The 20,133-nt window shown below is 39.2% G+C and overlaps 2 protein-coding genes across 2 annotated transcripts in view; one reads left to right on the top strand and one right to left on the bottom strand.

Annotated features, from left to right (window-relative positions):
* The window catches only part of Phf14 (PHD finger protein 14), a 174,648-nt gene extending 163,253 nt beyond the window's left edge, over window positions 1-11,395 (bottom strand). Inside the window, exon 1 of the mRNA XM_052173245.1 lies at window positions 11,195-11,395. Coding sequence (XP_052029205.1) covers window position 11,195 — 1 coding nt within the window. The 5' untranslated portion in view covers window positions 11,196-11,395. The remainder of the gene's footprint in view (window positions 1-11,194) is intronic.
* A 326-nt stretch (window positions 11,396-11,721) lies between these two features.
* On the top strand, window positions 11,722-19,417 carry Ndufa4 (NDUFA4 mitochondrial complex associated). Its single transcript, XM_052173248.1, has 4 exons — window positions 11,722-11,879; window positions 12,940-13,028; window positions 13,989-14,049; window positions 19,203-19,417. The coding sequence occupies exons 1-4, from the start codon at window positions 11,838-11,840 to the stop codon at window positions 19,257-19,259; spliced, it is 249 nt and encodes an 82-aa protein (XP_052029208.1). The 5' UTR covers window positions 11,722-11,837; the 3' UTR covers window positions 19,260-19,417.
* Window positions 19,418-20,133: the final 716 nt, after the last annotated feature.

Genomic DNA, 20,133 nt, shown 5'->3' with positions numbered 1-20,133 from the left:
CTCAACGGAAGAATGGATGCAAAAAATGTGGTATATTTACACAATGAAGTACTATTCAGCCATTAGAAACAATGAATTTGTGAAATTCTTAGACAAATGGATGGAGCTGGAGAACATCATACTAAGTGAGATAACCTAGACTCAAAAGGTGAACATGGTATGTACTCACTAATAAGTGAATATTAGCCTAGAAAATTGGAATATCCAAAACATAATCCACACCTCAAATGATGTACAAGAAGAACGGAGGAGAGGCCTGGTTCTGGAAAGACTCAGTGTAGCAGTATAGGGCAAAACCAGAACAGGGAAGTGGGAAGGGGTGGATGGAAGAACAGCGGGAGGGACGGGGGATGATGGGACTTTCAGGGAGTGGGGGGTCTAGAAAAGGGGAAATCATTTGAAATATAAATAAAAATATATCGAATAAAACTTATCAAGTGAAAATTAACAATATCAATGATCAATTCTCAGTTAATACTCATGTTCCTTATTATAAATAATAAAAACAATATTAAGAATAAAACTTACTGAATTAAGTTTAAAAAAGAAGCTACACTTGATAAGCATAGTGACTTGAGCCTCTAACTCTATCACTCAGAAGTGTGATGCAGGGGGATTGCGAGAAGATTGAGACCAGCCTGGACCACTGAGTTAGTCCAGACCAGTTTGACCCTGTCCCCCAAACAAATAAAAGTCTACCCACACCCCCTTTGGAGACAGTTTCTCATATATCCAAGGTACCCTTTGAATTTATTAACCTCTATTTAGGTTAACAAACCATAAGGACTTATAGCACAGAATGTGATGGTGTCATTTTATTAAGTACAGGGGTTTAAATCAAAGGTATGAGAGATGCAAAGTGAATTTTCTATCACTGATTTACATCCCCAGGTCTGATTTAATTTCCTGGAGACAAGGCGTCCCTATGAAGACTAGAGTGACTGAAGTCTCAGGATTTCTTGCCTAAACCTCTGCAAATACTAGCATGTTTGGGATGAACCACCACATCCTACTGAATATGCTAAGTTGACATATGTAAATATTGTGAAATTATTACCATAATAAAGCTATCTAACATATCTCTGCAGATTACCCTTTTACTGTTTTTTTTTTCCTTTGTTTGTTTATTTTGAGAGAGAGTAAAAACATTATAGCTAAAGCTGGCCTGGAATTTCTGATTTAGTCTAGGCTAAATTCAAACTCATGGCAATCTTTCTAAACTAGACTTTCTAGAACACAGAGGATCATAGCTAGCCATTCAGCTACCTTTTCTTTTTTTGTAATGACAACATTTAAGATCTAGTCTATTAGCAAATTTTAAACATCAAATTCACTATTAGTAACTATACTTAATATTTTGTAATCTCCGGAGCTGATTGCTCCTATGTGGCTGATGCTTTTCAGTTACCTTTTACTAACATCTCCCATTTCACCCACCCTTCAATCACTGAGGATCACCAATTCCCTCTGTTTCTCTGAGTTTAAACTCTTTTTCTGAGAGCTTATATGTCTTTATTTCCTTAGGGTCAAATATTGATATTTTATTTTATTTTATGCTTTTGATAGCACCATCAATTTTTGTTTATGTGTGATCTCTGTGGCTTTAGGCTGCTGTCTACACATGTGAAGTAGGTACCCCTTCCAGCTTTTATTGGCTGGATTCATCAGGGAGAGACATTTACCAGCCAGCACATCTACTGAATATGGATACACAACTAACTGCTGGGGCCCAGGAGTGAGCTTGATGCTGGACCCTTTGTCAGACTGGTCTAGTAAATGGCTCAGTGGTGTGAATCTAGGAACTCGTATACACGTATTGGAGTGATTCTGTATTTTTTGGTTCACATGAATGGCCTCAGGCTTGAGGTCTTGAACTTCACTGACTAGCCTAAAGCCTGAAGGTGCAGGAGTTTCAGGGCTTTGGGGTTCACTGGGCAGGTCATGTGCTCCTACTTTGTTTTATCCCATGAAAACAGTGATTACCATTAAAAACAGAGCAACCCAAAATGTTCCTAGTTTGGGAATGAGCTCAAAGTAAAGGCTGTTCTACAATAGATCTAGGCTGCAATGTAAACTGTTCTTCAACGATTATATGCAACTCAATATTTCTGTTGATTATTATAGCATGTTACCATGCTACATATTTTTATTTAATCAAAAACTGGATGTTGTCTCGTAAGAAGGAACCAAATTGAAGCCACTTTGAATAAAACTTCCATTTTGAATAAAGGTCAGTTAAAGTTTATGTTCCCAAGACCTCCCTGGGTAGCTGACATCCTGCTCTGTGGAGAGACAGGACAGACAGACAGACAGACAGACAGGCAGGCAGGCAGGCAGGCAGGCAGGCAGGCAGGAAGGCCAGTAGGCAGGTGGGCAGGTGGGCAGGCAGGCAGGCAGGCGTGTGGGCAGACAGGCAGGCAATCAGGCAGGCAGGCAGGCAGGCAGGCAGACAGAGATGTACGTGGGTAATTGCCATCTTGGTTGGCAAGTTGAGACCTGAATGACAGATGAGTTGCCTGCCACAGTGGAATAACCCAACCAATGGAAACATAATAAGTGTACCACAAAGACATGTTCCTAAGGAAGTTCCTTATTCCTAAATACAGATTGGCTGGCAAATGTAACTGTAACCTGGCACAGATGTTCATGTTTTTCAAGCTTAAAAGCTCTGTAATATTCTCTAGAAGAGGGCCAGGTTGGATGGTTCACAGTTCAGCTACAGAGTCTGTTCTGTGGCCCTGAGTGATCAGTAGCAGCTTGAGTACAGTAAATTCTTGTCATCTACATTCACCAAGTGTTTGAGTTGTGTTGGATCGAAGCAGACCCCAAGATAGTCTGACAACAAAGCTATAAGATTATATGTGAACAGCAGCATGCCATTACCAGGAAGAAACAGAGAAGCCAGATGAGTTCTTCTAGATCTTAAAGCTTGAGTAGTCTGGGTGTGCAAGTGTCACAAATAACTACACTCCATACTCCTTTACCACTGTTTCTTCCCTTCTTGATCCGCACATGTGATTCTGTGGACAGTTTTCCACATGCTGTTCTGTTGGTTTGGTTGGTTGGTTGGTTTTATTACTTTAGACTGAACATAAGGGTCTGGGAGAGATTACGCACATGTTCAATGATCAGGCTAGACCCTTACCGCTTTCCAATTTCCAACTAACTGAGGAAGAAATCTGGCCTTTAGATGCTCATCTATATGAAACACTGTCAATAAACCCAAACTAGACAGCAACATCACTATAGTCCCATGGTAGATTAGCACTTAGTGACAATAGTGAAATATAATCTTCCCAGAAGCAGAACTTCTAACAGTTCATCACAATATCAATTTGTTTAGAAGAAAGAACATCCAGATATATGTGTGTGTGTGGGAGAAGGGATGTGTGTGTGTTGTTTAATATTGTGACTGCATAACCAAGAATTTTTATATCATTTGATTTTATTACAACTACATTGAACAGTTACTGTTTTAATATCACTTTACACATGATTAAACCATATACAAACTATTTCACAACTCCCCAGGTTCATTGAATTAGAAAGTTATAGAACATACAGTTAGTTACCTATTTGACTTTCGTGCCTAAGTTTTTTTTTTTAATGGATATTTTATATATTTACATTTCAAATGTTATCCCCTTTCCAGGTTTCCCCTCTGCAAACCTCCTATTTTATCCTATCCTCCCTTTTCCTGCTTCTATGAGGGAGCTCCCCCACCCACCCACTCCCGCCTTACGGCCCTAGCATTCCTCTACACTGGGGCCTCAAGCCTTCACAGGACCAAGGGCCTTGCCTCCCACTGGCGCCAGATAAAGCCCCTTCAGTTCCTTCAGTCCTTCCCCTAACTCCTCCATTGGGGTCCCTGTGCCCAGTCCAAGATTGGCTGGAAGCATCCACATCTGTATTGGTCAGGATCTGCCAGAGCCTCTCAGGAGACAGCTGTATCAGGCTCCTATCAGCAAGCACTTCTTGGCATCTGCAATAGTGTCTGGGTTTATAACCAAGAATTTTAAGGGAACAAAACTAAAAAACTTAGTTGACAAAGAGAACCAGAGAAGATGTGTATGTACAAATATTTCAAAATTGACAAAGAATGTGAAAATGTTTGTTTCAAATGGATGCTCATCACAATGAAGGAGGACATAAATGATTTTGAAGAGGCTCTGCTTTGTTATAACGGCTTCAACACTGTAGACATGGGTTTGGCTTGCTTGCCTGTTCGGCATAGTATTGATTCTTCTCCACTCATTTTTACAACAAATAAAATATAAACATTGGATCATACTTAGGGAATTTGATTGCCTTACCATATGGCATTGTAACAATTTAAGTAATACAAAAGGTGAGATTATGTTTTGAAGATAGTTACAGTGACAGTTGGAAGCAATACTTTGTGAGGTGGAATCATTTTTTCCAGATAATATACATTCTAAGTTAGCAAAGAATGTCTGTTGTTACTTACCAAAAACAAATGGATTATATATGAAAGTGGCTCTTATTACCGTGATCTTAGACACTCCACGGTGGCTTCTTATCTTGGTAACATAGCTCTGCTGGCATGTTTATGTTTTTTAAAGATTTATTTTTATTTTATGTATGTGAGTACACTGTAGCTATCTAAGAGGTCATCAGATCCCAATATAGATGGTTGTGAGCCACCATGTGGTTGCTAGGAATTGAACTCAAGACCTCTGGAGGAGCAGTCAGTGCTTTTAACCACTGATCCATCTCTCCAGCCCTTGTTTATGGTTTCTTTTTTTCTTTTTCTTTTCTTCTTCTTCTTTTTCTTTCTTTCTTTCTTTCTTTTTTTTTTTTTTGAGACATGGTTTCTCTGTGAAGCTCTAGGTGTCCTAGAACTCCCTCTGTAGAACTCACTCTGGCCTTGAACTCAGAGATCTGCCTGGCTCTACCTCTGCCTCCTGAGTTCTAGGCTTAGAGATGAGTGCCACCAGCACCCTGTTCAGAAGACTTCGTTTCAATGGAAGTATGCTTCTATCAGCATACAAGCTGATTTTACTACACCGGAGACTTAGTCGGCTCCCATCATGTTAGTCAATAAACAGGAAAATTGGGCATTGTGCTATTAGTTTACGTGACTCATCCTGTTTGTGAAGGAGACATCAGGGCATACTACTCAATGGGGTTAAAGAGATGTACATCTAGAATACAGGAGATCATCAAGGACAGTTAATATTCTTCATACTGCCAAATTCCTTTCTCATATATTCTTCTGAACTAAGTTTGTGTTCGGTTTTATGAGAAGAGCTACAGAGTCGTTTGTGGGACTCCTATACCATCGAATTGGAAATGTGGAAACAAGAAACAAGTATTGTGATTATGTGTCTGAGGTGATTTTGTTTGTCTGCTTCAATTCTTCTTTTCCCTCCTGACTCCTCTGCAGACCTCAGGTATCACAGGAAGTTGTTTTCCACAGGCCATATCATAGCAATTCATAATAATAAATCCTTTACTATACAACTACGTAGCTTAGGAGGTCAGCTTCTCTTCAATACTGACATATTGACCTTCAGTTTGTATTTACTATTTCCTCACTCTGGTCCTGATCTTCATTTGCTCACAGTCTCTAGAGCAGTTCCCAACCTTCTCAGTGCTGCAACCCTTTACTACAGTTTCTCATGCTGTGATGCCCCCAATCAGAAAACTATTACACCATTGTTGCTTTGTAGCTGCAATTTTGATAGCGTTACAAGTTGTAATATAAATATCTGATATGCAACTCACATGTTGAGAACCACTGCTCTTTTCTTCCTACACATTCTTTTTACATATATGTTGTAAACAAGTCCACAGGTTTCCATTATATAAACTCTCATCTTATAGACTCATCATTTTCAAGTTTTCTTAAGAGTGACATATATCTTGCATGACTTAACATGTCTCCAATTGGAGATACTTCACAGTTTTTGTAGGTTCAGTGATTTCAAAATGATTTTGTGAGGCTGGAGAGATGGTTCAGTGGCAAAGTGCTTGCTGTAGAACAGGGGGACTGAGTCAATCCCTAACACATAAAACCAGGGAGCAGTGGTAAACACCTATAATTCCAGAACAAGAGGAAGCAAGGTCAGGGGGATTCATGGGCGTGCTGGCCAGCTAGTCTAACCAAATCCACATGCTCTCATCTAGGGAGAGACTATCTCAAAAACTAAGGTGGACAGTGACTGAGGGCCACGCCAGACACTAACCTCCGATACACACGAGCATGCAGATACCACGTCCACGCAGGACAGCAAACAGTACCTAGTAAGTAATCGATATGTGTTCATGACCAAATGATTGAAAGAACTTAGGAATCCATAAAGGAAATAAAAAATGAAGAGAGATATTTAATAAATGGCATCAAAGAAGAGGGATGGAAAATGAGATAATCTAAAGTCTACATGAAGATTAGATGCTTGATGTCCTACTCCATATAAGACAAATACATTTTCCCCTAAAATATTATGTATCCTGGTTTCATATAAAAAGTACTAACTAAATTGCCCTGTCTCTGCTTTTTAATATTCATTGAATTTTGTACATAAAGTATTTCAAATATTTAATTTAAACTTATAGTAGTGAAGCTTTGAGATTTATGACACTGAGAGTAAACTTTAAGGCCAAACTATTTCATTTTTCTAATAGAAGTTTTATAATTAGTGGTAGTTTATGCTAAAGAGTCATGCTAGTTGAAGAATATATTTGTTTTTAGATTAAGGATAGCTGCAGAATCTTTAACAAGTGAAGGCTTTGGATTTGTTTTATCATAAAAATAACTCCAATTGTCATTTTATCTACTAAAAAAATAATTAAAATCCTAAATGCAAACTGAATAAAAATATGATCCTGTCTTCAATTTATATTAATATAATTGTATTTTTTGGTTCAGTTATTAAATTAAATTTCTCAAAAGAAGCTATTTCTTTACTGTCATGCATAATAGCAACACATAATCACCATAACTTCCAGAATCTTTTAGTCTTCAATGGACATATACAAGAGCACTAATTTATCTTGGGTGCTATTGATAGGGATTTAGAGGTATTCACCATACAAAACCTGTGTGTTTGTTTGTTTGAAACCGGATTCCTTATTGTTGGCTACTTCATACTCCAGGCTAGGTGTCTTGTTAGCTTCTAGGGTGTGTCTGTTTTCTGTAGGATTAGAGGTGCATGTGGCCTTATCTGAGTTCTAGGGATGAAATCTCAGGTACTCATATTTGAAAGGTAAGTGCCCTTTACTGTGCCATTTCCCTAGCCTTCTTTTTATATTATTTTTATTTTTAATTTTGTATGCTCTGTTGATCAAATCAAGTTACCTGTCTGAGCTTGACACTAGCCAGAGGATTTAATATAATTTTTCCATGAAAAAGCATTAAATATGTGAAGAAAAGGCCAATATAACAAAATAATTTGTCATTTTTCAAAATGACAACCATTTCAGACTCTCCATTCAAGACACTCAGGTCTCCCATGCCTGTGCTCAAAGTGCATTCATCCCAGGGAGAGCCTAGAACTCGGTCTGTCGGTGTTCTGAATGCAGAGTCGAAGATCCACAAACGATACTGTAGAAGCTTCTTCTTTTATTACCTTTTCTCTTCCTGTCCTTCCAGACTTAGTGTTTCTGTCTTGTTTTCCCCCTCCTTTTATTACCTCTAAAATAACTTTTCAGTGCTAAGGATAGAACTAGAATCCTCACACACATTAAGCAAGTGATGCAGAACTGAGTTATATTCCCACTCGAATACTGATTTCTAGGTGTTTGGTTTTTTTTTTTTTTCCTAGAATTATTTTTGATTGATCTGAAGATCTGTGAATTAACAACTTTAATACAGGCACACGTAAATTTCTACAGTAGAACAGTGACTAGAGACTGGATATGTAGAGTGAAGAGAATGAGGACTGTATACAGGCATTGACAGCTGGGTATACATTGCTACAGTTACCTAGGGAATCATCTTTAACTAGACCCTGCTTTTGTCAGTGTTACTCCTTGGTTCTAGGCTTGAATCAACGTAAGGAGTTCATAAGCACAAACATATCTTTCTATGTGAGTCTTTCCTCTGGAAGACTGGAGAAATGTAATGCCAATTCATATTTCAAACAGTCACAGTTTTTAAAACCCAAAGCTAAGCATTTTTTCAGCAATATGTAGTGTGCTTCTTTTCTATTTGAACCCTGCATCACTGGTCCAACCTGTAATTCTTTTTAAAACAGACTACACTGCTAATCACAATTACTATGACTTGAAACAATAAAGCTTTCTTTCCTACTTTTTACATACCTCTCATTGGTACACAATGGCTCTTTCCAAATAGCGCTCAATCCCACACCCAAGTTGGTAGAGCAGCCACTGTTTAGAACATAACTTGATCTTGTCATGATGGGAAAAAAGAAGAGAGAGAGCCAACAATTCTGTATGACAGGTGGAATTCTCACATTCTATCTCCTACTAAAGGAAGCTACCTGACCAAAGCCAATGTTGCTGAGGCACTGAGATAACCTCGTTTTTCTAAGGGTTATGTAGCCTTCCATAGCTGCCTGCAGCTATTACGAAGTGGGTTTCTGGAACAGAAGCTGAGGAATAAATAGGGAAGAGGGGCGAAAAGAAGTGCGGGTAAGACAATGTTCACTGATCAAAGCCCGCCAGACCTTTTAACAGTTTGGGCAACCCTTCCCCCCAGACTCCAGGCTGAGTTCCGGTGGAAGTTGTCTAGCTTCTCTTGGAGGTCCTCGTCTTGACTGCTCAGGCAGCTGGGTGGGTCACCTGCTTAATTCAGGAATTCCTAGACCTGGAGGAACAATGAACTTAACCTTTACTTCGAGCGCTCCACCCTGGGTGGAGAAGGATCCTGGCTAACTGGGAGAAGTTAACCTTGACCAAAGTCAAACTCTGACCAAGTGTGCAAGACTGCCCCAATATGGCTCTGTACAGGGTTAGGCAAGAGGAATTTGTAAGTGATATAATCTACCACATACAGGGTCCCTACTGCTGAAAGCCACATTGAAGTTTGCAATGTTCCCTTTACGTTGGCTTTTCTTTGTCATCTCTACTGTCTCCAGCCCTATTTAAAACGCAGCTCGAATATTCTTTCCCCTAACTTTAATATGCAAACTTTAAGCTTTGACAATCTGACCTGTTAGTTAGTTACAGTTTAGTTAAATTTATAGTGTGTCATTCTGCTTTGTTGATATTTCAAAGGACTTCACCTAGCTGTCATGTTATTATGTCTAGGAACTAGGCCAATACCATTATTTCAAAAATCAACAAAATAGCAAACTTCTAGACTTTATTTTCTTTTGAATTATGGCATTTCTGTATGTCTACTTACTTTTTATTACCAATATTTATCATTCCAAATGAAATGTTCAGCAAAAGGTCCTCCCATCCTGTAATTCTGTTGCTAGCAGGCTGACCATACTCACGACTGTTACTTCTGTTGTTCACATCTGAGTACTTCCTGTACTGATTTTTAATACAGCCATACTTGTTACCATAGCATATAAAGCATTACCAAGATTGTTACTCTCTCAGTGATCTCTTTTTTCTCTCTTCCATTGCTTTGTCTAGGCTAGTCACTCCTGCCTCTTGCTGTTTGCTAAAACACCTTAGTAATTTCTTCTTTTCCTTTAGTTTTCTACTCAGATGCTAGCCCAGAAGCATCTTTCCTTGCCTACTCTAGCTAAAGTCATTTTCTTTCCTCTGCGTCTTCCAGGTCATTTTTTTCAGTTCTATTTTATTGGTACATCTGTAATTATCTAAAGTTATCTGTTCATTACCTGCCCCTTTTAGTCAACATGGTATGTCTGTTAGATCACAGTATTTTTCCCCCCTTCAATACTAAATCCCTAGAAGCTGAATGTTGTTCATGGATGTGTATGTCTGTAACACCAACTCTTGGAAGGCTGGGGCAGGAGGATCCTGAGTCAGAGGCCAGGGAAACAAAAGCAAAAGCCACAAGACATGGTATAGACTATATATTTAGCAAAGGGTTTCTCAGAGAGGGAGGGGAGGGGAGGGGTGGGGAGGGGAGGGGCAGAGGCAGGGGGAGGGAGAGGGGGAACAGAGAGAACAGGAAGGGAAGGAAAGCAATCCATGCCAGCCTTTATATTCATAACCTTCACAGCTTATGATCCATGTTTCCCTCTTTACAGGTTTTATCCAAACAATGTTCATGTTCATCATTTATGAATAAATGACATAAGCATACTTGAATTCCTCAGTTTGATCCTCTCTGAGACTTTTCTCACTCTATCTCCTAAGCGATTTTAGCCAATCACACATCTCATTTCCTAATTAATAAAATGACTCCATTTATTTTCTAATCTAGATATGTATTCTGCTATCTAGAAATACTGTGGGTTTTGTGTAGACACTCATCCATTATTTCAGCAACTTGCATGGGTATTTTCACGCTGGTCACCACTAAACTTCTGATATTATTCTTTTCCCCTCATTCACCCATATCTATCCAACCATCAAGCCATGTTGGTACCACAAAATTTTCTCTGAAATCTTTGGTGATTTTTTTTTCCCCAATCATTGCATTCCCTCCCTTGGGACAACTCAAAATTCTCTCACATGGACTACTACAACGGCCCCTTTATCTACCCCATTCTTCACAGCCAAAGGAATTATTTCACATCATCTTACTGGTGAGCTTCCTAAAGTCCCAAACATAAAGTCCTTGTATAAGTGGTCCCTGGGTCAGATGTGGCCCTACTGTGCCTTCCCTTTTAAGTTCTTCAGACCTTTACTTAACTGTCTTCCTTACACACCTCCATCTGAAGCCTGTTCTGGGCTACACACCATATCTTCAGTTTAACAGTTTCGGTGAAGAGGTCTCCTCTTTTTATTATTTGAAGAGCTTTAAGGTATGTAGGGAGTTGGAAAGGGTCCAAATTGTTGGCTGTGATTCCAAAGTGCCCATTAAACCCGCCCCCAAGGAAGGCCTTTGGGTAAAAGTAAATTTGCAAAGAGATAAATGAACCTTGAATTAGGGTAGAAGAAAAGGTTCAGGAATACGACCAATGAACATACTTTTAAGGATGCAGTATCTGAACCAAAAAAGAGATGGTGGCATGTTGCAAAAGTTCTTTGGGGGCGACGATGACTCTTCAATAGTTGTGCCATGACCTAAAGAAACTAGAAATCACACTGTAGAAACTACGGCCATCTTGAAGTCACTTACTAGTGTTTCAACTTCTGTCCCTAAGCGCCAGTGAAAGACAGGAAGCAGCTGCAGTCTGAAACCGCAGCCGTTGACCCCGGTGGCTGGAGACGCGACCTGTCCTGCGGGATCTGGGCGCTGAGCCTGCAGAGGCGCCTGGCAGCTCCCTCCGGGGCTCTCCGGGCGGCCCGGCGCGCGCCCCGCACGCGCGCCCCCAAGCGCGTCAGCGCGCGTCCCGGGCGGGAGGCGCCGCTAGGAGAAGCCGCGCCCGCCGAGCGCACTTCCAGCGGACCGCCGGATGACCCTGAGCTACACGCGTGCGTCCTGAGAAGTGCCTGTCTCATCCGTCGAGACGCTGATTTCTATGCAAAAAAAATAAACCTATCAAAAAGATTCACCGTGGAGAAGTGATGGATGCTGAGCTTAACAATGGGAAGAAGTGGTCGGGCCGGTTAGGGCAATCGAGCGAGGTCTGACCACCTATTCAGGCACCGTAGAGGACAGCCGCATCCGGGCTTTCCTGCTGCAGGCTGCCCTCAGAGCCAGGGGTCCTTCAGGTAGGAGGTCCTGGGTGACTTTGGACGTCCGCTCAGCCAGGTTGCAGAAGCAGCGTAGTGTGTGTGTTAATCGTCTCTCGCCGTGTAGGTAGGCCCGTGCCGCAAACATGCTCCGCCAGATCCTGGGGCAAGCCAAGAAGCATCCCAGCGTAAGTTCACGATCTTTGCCAGGGTGGCCTCTGAGCTCTGGTTGCGCCTGCCCGCGTCCCCTGGGGACTGTCTCTTTTCTCCATTCCTTGGGTTACATTCTGTGGTTGGGCTGACCTGATTGCTCGAAGTCTCTGATGGGGATGGGGTGAACTTTCTTGAAGCAGAAGGTGGCAGACATCAGGGAAAGGCAAACATTCTGTGTTGGGACACAGCGGCCACGATCTCTCAGATTACTTGGTCCCAAGAGGAGTGTACATTGAGTGATTAGAATCCAAGAGAGGCCAAGTTTGTTATGCTGCTCTTTGAGGCTTTATAGATTCCCTTCATTGCATCACCAAGCCTTCAAAAATGCAAGGGATCGTCATCTTGTAATCCTCACTTTGCTTGGAAAACTTGACATTTGCAAAATTTATTTGAGTTTTTTTGACATGTCACTTTCGTCCAGTATTTTTCGTCCTTAGGATGTTGTGTATCTAAAACTCCCTTGGACGGGCCTTAATCCTTGCCTTACGTCTGGTTTTCTAAATACTCAGCAAAATTAGCAGCAATCCGTTTTCAGAGTTCATTCCTAAAAACCAGTGCTTTTAATAGACATTAAAAGCATAGCCAGCTAGTTATGCTCTTTATTTCACAGAAGTTATGATCACAGAACTTTTCAATACTTTTCAAAGGGATTACCGCTTCTTCTAGCCTTCCTGGTAAATGATTTCCCATTACTTCAGGGAAGCAATGAAATTTAATGGGAATGTTGTTCGAGTGTTACAGAGGTGAATGTACTTGATAGGATTATTTGTCCATATAATTTACGCCAGGTAAGGAAGTTGGACTCCTAGGCCAAAACCATCCTAACATCTTTTTACAAAGATCATGCCTTTAGAAAACAATCAAAAGAAACAAAGCTTCAGTCTGAGGTCCACCTTTATTCCCATTGTAGGACAAGTTAGGGAATAGCAGATTTGGAGGTTAACATATATAGAAAGAAACCAGTGTGCCCTTATTTGGACAAGGTCAAGGAATGTATGTGATGATGACTACTCTTTTCTGTTCATTTGGTTCTAGTTGATTCCTCTCTTCGTCTTTATTGGAGCAGGGGGTACTGGAGCAGCACTGTATGTGATGCGCTTGGCACTGTTCAATCCAGAGGTCAGGTGAGTGCGTAAAGGTTTAATACTTGGATGGCTAAGAACCTGAGCTGGGGACGCAGTCACTGGAGAGGTAATGGAGTAGAAACAACTGCAGTCTTGTAGCCTTGCGGTCAGCCCAGGGCTACTTCTGCTGCTGACCTTTATTTGGCTGGCTTCGTGAGCTTGTCTATCTCCTCTCTAGTTTTAATTTCCTATTGGTCAAGTGGAATTGCTTATACCAACTCTTACATTCTGCAGGTTGGATAATGTACGTGAGTTTGTTCATTTGCTTGGTTTTTTTTTTTGTTGTTGTTGTTATTGTTTTGAGACGGCCTCATAATATACACCTGGCTGTCCTGGCACTCAGCTGTGGAAATCAGGTGGGCCTCTCTAGGGCTGGAATTAAAGGCGTGCACCACCGTGCCTGGTAACAGTTGCTTTTTATGAAATACTTAACCATGATTCCTGTTGTATGTGAATGTAACCTACTTTTCCTCAATGATTCTTTCTGTAGTTAGAAAACCGATAAAAGCCAAATACAAACCTTCCTGTTATAAAGACAGGGATGAAGAGCAGTGTTGTGTTACTTACCAGTTGCATGCTTGTTTACCTATAAATTCTATTTCTATTTAACTCTACAATGAAAGTAATGCCTAATAAAAAATGAGATTGATCTATTCAAAGTAGTAGCTTTTAAGTAAGGCTTTTTTTTTTAAGATAAAGTTTTTGAAAGATTTACTTATTTATTATATGTGAGTGCACTGTAGCTCTCTTCAGACACACCAGAAGAGGCCATCAGATCTCATTACAGATGGTTGTGAGCCACCATGTGGTTGATGGAACTTGAACTTGGGACCTTCAGAAGAGCAGTCAGTGCTCTTAACCACTGAGCCATCTCTCCAGCCCTTAAGGAAGTATTTTTAAAACACTCTTGTAAGCAGTGTTTTGTTACTGTAATAATTATAATATTTCGCCCATTTTTAGCTGGGACAAGAAGAACAACCCAGAGCCATGGAACAAAATGGGTCCCAATGACCAATATAAGGTAAGGTGCAAAGTTGTTGAAAGTTGCAGAGAAGCATATTGTAACAGATGTGTCTACATGTTAGTTTTCTTAAAATGGGATATGCAGGTAAAATTCCATTATCGTTACAATAAACTTTGAAGAGCCCCTGCCCCTTGACTAAGCTGGGATTAACATTTCATAAAGTTTCAGGTGCTGCTTCTGTTGAAGTATGAGCAACTCTGGTCTCTTGGGTGCTTTGCCTTGACTATTTCTCGGTATGATTCAAATATTTTAGGTGAGGATTAGTAGGAAGAAATGAAAGTCAGTTGAAATTAAACTTTGACACAAGCCTCAGATAAACTTTAACATCTTCCCAGAGGAGTGTTCTGTGTAGCTATTTTTTGAAAGAATATGTTCATTCACACAGAATATTGATTCACAAATGAAACCTTTCTTAGATGTAACGTTTTTTAAATGCAGGCCCTCAGATTACCAAAACTATTGCTGTATTTGGGTATAATTTCATGTCATATGCAGTTTATCTATTTAAAGTGTCCCATATGTTTTCTGGTATATCCAACTGTTTCTAAGCAACCAGTAGTTGTTTACCTTGGCACTCAGGAAGAGACACAGTGAGCCTTCTTTGACTAACACCTGGGGAAAGTGTCTGTGGTAGAAATAGGTGTTCTTTAGTACTATTTATAGCAGCTAGTAAGATTTACTCTTTATTTGCTTAAAACTTTCTGCTTAACCCAACTATAATTAGGCTTTTAAGTATTTAAGTTGCTGTCCTCTAAAGATAAAACTAGAAATTTACTGGCCACACTGAAACAGTCTGTCTGATATGTGTATTTAACAATGTGCTCAAGAAACCGTAAACAGATACTCTCACTTGTAATTTTGTCTTAGGAATTTTAAGTACTAGTTATTCAGGGGAGGGGTATATCTTCATCTAAAAAACATTGAGCGAGAGCGAGAGCGAGAGCGCGAGAGAGAGAGAGAGAGAGAGAGAGAGAGAGAGAGAGAGAGAGAGAGAAAGAGAAAAGAACTAGAATTTGGATGTTTGACCAAAGAACATATTGGAGTATAGTATAAACGTTTTTTAGAAAATGTACCAGATGATTCCAGTAGTTATGCCAGTACCAGTGCCTGAGAAACAGTGACACAGGCTAATGTGAGGCCATGCAAACAGGAGTGGAATGTTGCTGCTTTAAGACCTTGTGGTTAGAACTGGCTGGAGATGGCAGGACACACCTTTAATGCCAGCACTCAGGAAGCAGAGGCTGGCAGATCTCTGAATTCTAGGCCAGCAAAGTCTACACGGAGAAATCCTGTTTCAGACCCAATTGTGGCATTGTCTGAGCCTTGAGTACCTGTAGGTAATAAAAGGTAGAAATTGGAGAAAGTTGCCATATTGAAGTAGAGATGAAAAGAAGTAAATCTAGATATTTGAAAGCCTGGAATGAATGAGGTCTATTTATTTTTGCTTCTATACCCAAGCAATGAGGTAAACTAGGTATCATTGTCAGTTTTCTGTCACCTAAGAGAATTTTTTGAGGACAGGGTTGCCTTGGATGTCTAAGAACTCACTCTGGCCTCAAACTCAGAGATCTGCCCGCCCTTTAATCCCTAGTGCTGGGTCTAAAGACTTTTGGCTTCACCCAGAAGAATTAAAGGAAATTTTCTTTATCCTGCCGACAGAAATTAGATTTAGCCATCTCCTTTCTGGGACAGGTGTGACATGAGACAGGAGGATGATGCTTACCACTGTTGAACTATTTTGGATTTTGATTCATTATTCTTTCCATTTCTCTTGACAAGAGAAGTGACATATAAGGGCTTCTCATCAGATTAAGATTGGAATGAAGTAAAAATCGAGTAGTTAACATAGAAACAGCAACGTAAATAAAAATGAAAGGTCTGTGGTAGTAAGACAGTAATATTTGAGGTGGCTATGATAAGTCTCTTAGGGAAGTTTAGGCAACAGAAGCTTATCACAGTTGTGGAGCTGGGGAGTATGAGGTCTGTGCTTGTACGGGAGGAAAAGAGGTAGACGCTCTGTCTTGTTTTTCTTTTATAAAGAAAACTGTCCAGTTGTGATGGCATTGTCCTCAAGACATAATTACCTTCCAAATGCTCTGTTTATCCCATTGGGGGCTAGAATTTGAACAGATATTTCAAGAGGACATGAGTATTCAGTTCATAAAAGGAGGTTATTGGTTCCCCAAAGGAAAAATGAATATAACAACAAGAGATTAGACAAAGGTGGGATTTAAGGATTAGGGGCCTAGAAATACATCAATGAAAGAAATGCTCAAAAACCCAGATCAGATATAGCAATCTAGGATGCTTTTGAAGTAACCACTGTTAAGAAAAACAACAAATAGCAGAGATGTGGATATGAAAAAATAAAGGAGACTACAAAATTACTTGCATAGAGAAATTTAAGTACAAAGCCATACATCAAAAGCCTATTAGCTATGAGAAAAACAAAAACAAAAAATTGTTGAGACAAGGTCCCTCTTTATATCCCTTGGTATCCCCTGGAACTCAGCGTGTTGACCAGGAAGGTCTTGAATTCAGATACCTGCCTGCCTCTTTGTCTCCAAAGTGCTGGGAGTAAAGGCATGTACTATCATGTCTGTCAAAACATGGTTTAAGGAAGTAGCCTTGGCTGTCTTGGAACTTGATATGTAGTTTAGGCTGACCTTGAATTCAGAGATCCACCTACTTATACCTCAGGAATGCTGGATTTAAAGGTGTACACTACTGTTTTTATTATTTGAATACATATATTATGTGTTGCTACATCTAAGTGTAGGTACCTACTGAAACTCTCAGTGTCAGAGTCCATTGTGCTGAAGTTAGAGAGGTGGTTGTGAGCCACCCCACATAGACACTGGGAACTGAACTTTGTGGACCTTTAGATGGGTGCTTCATGCTTTCAGCCACTAAGCTAGCTTCAGCCTTTTAGTATAGACAGTTTTACGTAAGTTACAATTTGATATTCAGTTGGATTTATATAAAGCAACAGGAATGTAAAGGATTGTGGTGATTAAGATAAACAGAATAGCTATTCATTGTTGACATCTATTAGATGTTTATTTTCTTCATAATATATTATACCTGCATATCCACCTGTAAATATCCCAATATGTGAACATATTTGAGACTAGTATTCTATTGTCTAGGTAAATTCTTAAGACAGAACAAAGAATATCAATGGTTTATTTAAGATTTTCTGTCTCACAAAACCCTAGGTCTGTGTATATAGACCTAAGGATGACATGGTAATATGCTTTAAATTTTCAAAATTTTTCTTTTTTTAAAATTCAAGTAAGTGGAAGATATTCAGCTGGTAAAGTACTAACTTAGCACTTACAGAAACCTTCGTTTAGTCCTCAGCACCTTTAAAACTGATTGTAGTGGCTTTCAGTCTAGTACTTGGAAAGAAGGGATGGAGAACCTCAATTCTTAAGATCATCCTCAGACCTACCACTGAGGTCACCTTAGGTTATGTGACAAGTGTGTGTTTGAAGTAAAAGGGGTTTGAAGAAATCTGTTTGGAAACAGGTTTTTGTAAACTGCTTGTTGTATGTATATATATATATATATATATATATATATATATATATATATATATATATATATATATATATATTTTTACAGTGGGAAGGAATGAATGTAGGCCCTCACATAGGCTAAGCTACTCTTGTACCTTTGATCTTTGACAACAGCTCTGAAGTTCTCTCTTAGTATAAATTGTCTTAGTCACTCTTATATTGTTGTGAGGAGACACCATGACAAAGGCATGTCTTTAATATGAAAGAGAGCATCTAATTGGGAGCTTGTTTATAGTTTCAGAGACTTAGTCCATTAACATCTGAGCAAGGATGCTGTGGCATCCTTGTAGGCAGGTGTGGTACTGGAGAATATATATGGAGCTACATCCTGATCTTCAAGCAGGAAAAGAACTGGTGTTGCATGGGCTTTTGAAACCTCAGAACTCACCTCCAGTGACTCATTTCCTTCATCCAGGCCACACCTAATCCTTTAATGCTATCAGAGGTGACTCCTTAGTAACTAAGCATTCAAATATATGACCCTATGGGGATCATTTTTATTCAATCCAACTAACAAACTGGTATGATAACTTTTGTAGATAAATCATGTAATCATCAAGGAATTATAGCATTATCTCCTTAATTTTCTTTAGCATAAGAATAAGTAAAACTAAGATTATAATATTTTCTTCCAGTAGAAATTCCAAGCCAGTTTCAAATATATCATTTTTTAAAACTCACTAGTTGTTAGACATTATTAATACTATCACCACGGTAAAATTATTATTATTATTATTATTTTTTTTTTTTTTTTTTGGTTTTTTGGTTTTTTGGATTTGGTTTTTTCGAGACAGGGTTTCTCTGTAAGCCCTGGCTGCCCTGGAACTCACTCCAGGCTGGCCTCCAACTCAGAAATCCGCCTGCCTCTGCCTCCCAGAGTGCTGGAATTACAGGTGTGTGCCGGCTTTAAAATTATTTCTAAAATGAATTCCAATTGACTATCAGGATATATTTGGAAATTTTAAACATGCATAATGTCAGGGTTCTTAAAAGCTATCACCAAAAGTGACTGTGATATAGCTCAGAATTCCAAAAGTCTTCAGGGGGGGAGGGGGGGGAAAGGCAGTTTACAGCTGAAGAGCTGCAGGAGCCACAAAGCATTACATTACTGGACTCTTCCTTTGCATTCAGGGTCTTACACATGACACGTGCAGTTCCTTAGCCAAGGTGCCAAGTCTATATACTTACATTCTGTTAGAGATTCCTGATTATAAATAATGGAGATAAACTGAAAACTTAACAGGCTAGAAGTATGTATTCAAAGGAATTAATAATTATTCACTTTGCAATGGATTCTCCCTATTGGTCTAACTAGTAGAATATATTTAGGCTTCAAATTGGATGCCTATTTACCTCACCAAATCTATCTTGACAGACTGTAATTTCAGATAAAGTAATTTTTTGTGAATTAAGTTTGCATCATTAAATATTCTTAAAATTTTTATTTCTAAGTTGTTATTGAGAAAGTTGAGTCATCAAATTCTAAATAAACGTTCTGTGCCATGTTTGGTTTTGGCAATCTAAAATGTTTTTTTTTTTTTTTTTTTTTTTTTTTTTTTTTTTTTGAAGTTCTACTCAGTGAACGTGGACTACAGCAAACTGAAGAAAGAAGGCCCAGACTTCTAAACTGTGAAGTTCATGTAAAGCTGCTGATAATGAAGGTCTTTCAGAAGCCATCCGCACAAGTTTCCACTTAAGCAGGAAATATGTCCCTGAATGCATGAAATCATGTTGATTTTTATTTTGGAGTTTATTACACTGATGAATAAATCTCTGAAACTTGATGCGTGTCATTATTTAAAACTGAAAATTCATATGGGAATGATAGCTAGGATATTGAAAAATGAAGTATTAGGACTTTAAAACAAAACTCTCTTGAATTTCTCTTTACACATTTGGAAGTGACAACTCATGCTTCTTTAATAATGGTGTGGGTGTATGCATATGTAGGTATGCATAAGCATACCACACTTGGTAACTTCAAACTGTAAGGGGCTACTGGGAAAAATACCCACACCTTTGTTAAATGAACAAGATAGAAAGCTCTGGGTTTCTCTTATTGGCTGGAATTGAAATACAGTTAACATTCTTTACCTTGACATTATCTTTATTTTCAGGGTTATTTCCACTGGTCCTAGGATAAGAGAATCTGTCACAGCTAACTAGTAGCCAAAAGATGCTGGAAATTTCTATTGTGTGGCTTTGGCAGATATTCAAAAGTTAGAAAGTAATCAGTGATTGCAGGCCCTTGGCTCAGATGCCCCTATAGATAGAAGATTTTCCTGGTGGCTAAGCAAGTATGTATCCTATATCAAGTTTTTACAGAAGTGTGTATCCATCATCACATCAGAGACTAGTGAGATAATTTTGATTTTTAACATAAGTGTATAAATTTTATTCGTAGTGAATATACTGAACCTGAATTTGGGATACATGTTTTATCTCATTTTAAAAGCTGAGGAAGCAAGGTTTGCACCAAACTATCAGAAATTAAAATAGA

Source organism: Apodemus sylvaticus, chromosome 2 (genome assembly GCF_947179515.1).
Source record: "Apodemus sylvaticus chromosome 2, mApoSyl1.1, whole genome shotgun sequence".
NCBI lineage: Eukaryota > Metazoa > Chordata > Mammalia > Rodentia > Muridae > Apodemus > Apodemus sylvaticus.
This window is presented reverse-complemented; position numbering and strand designations above follow the sequence as displayed.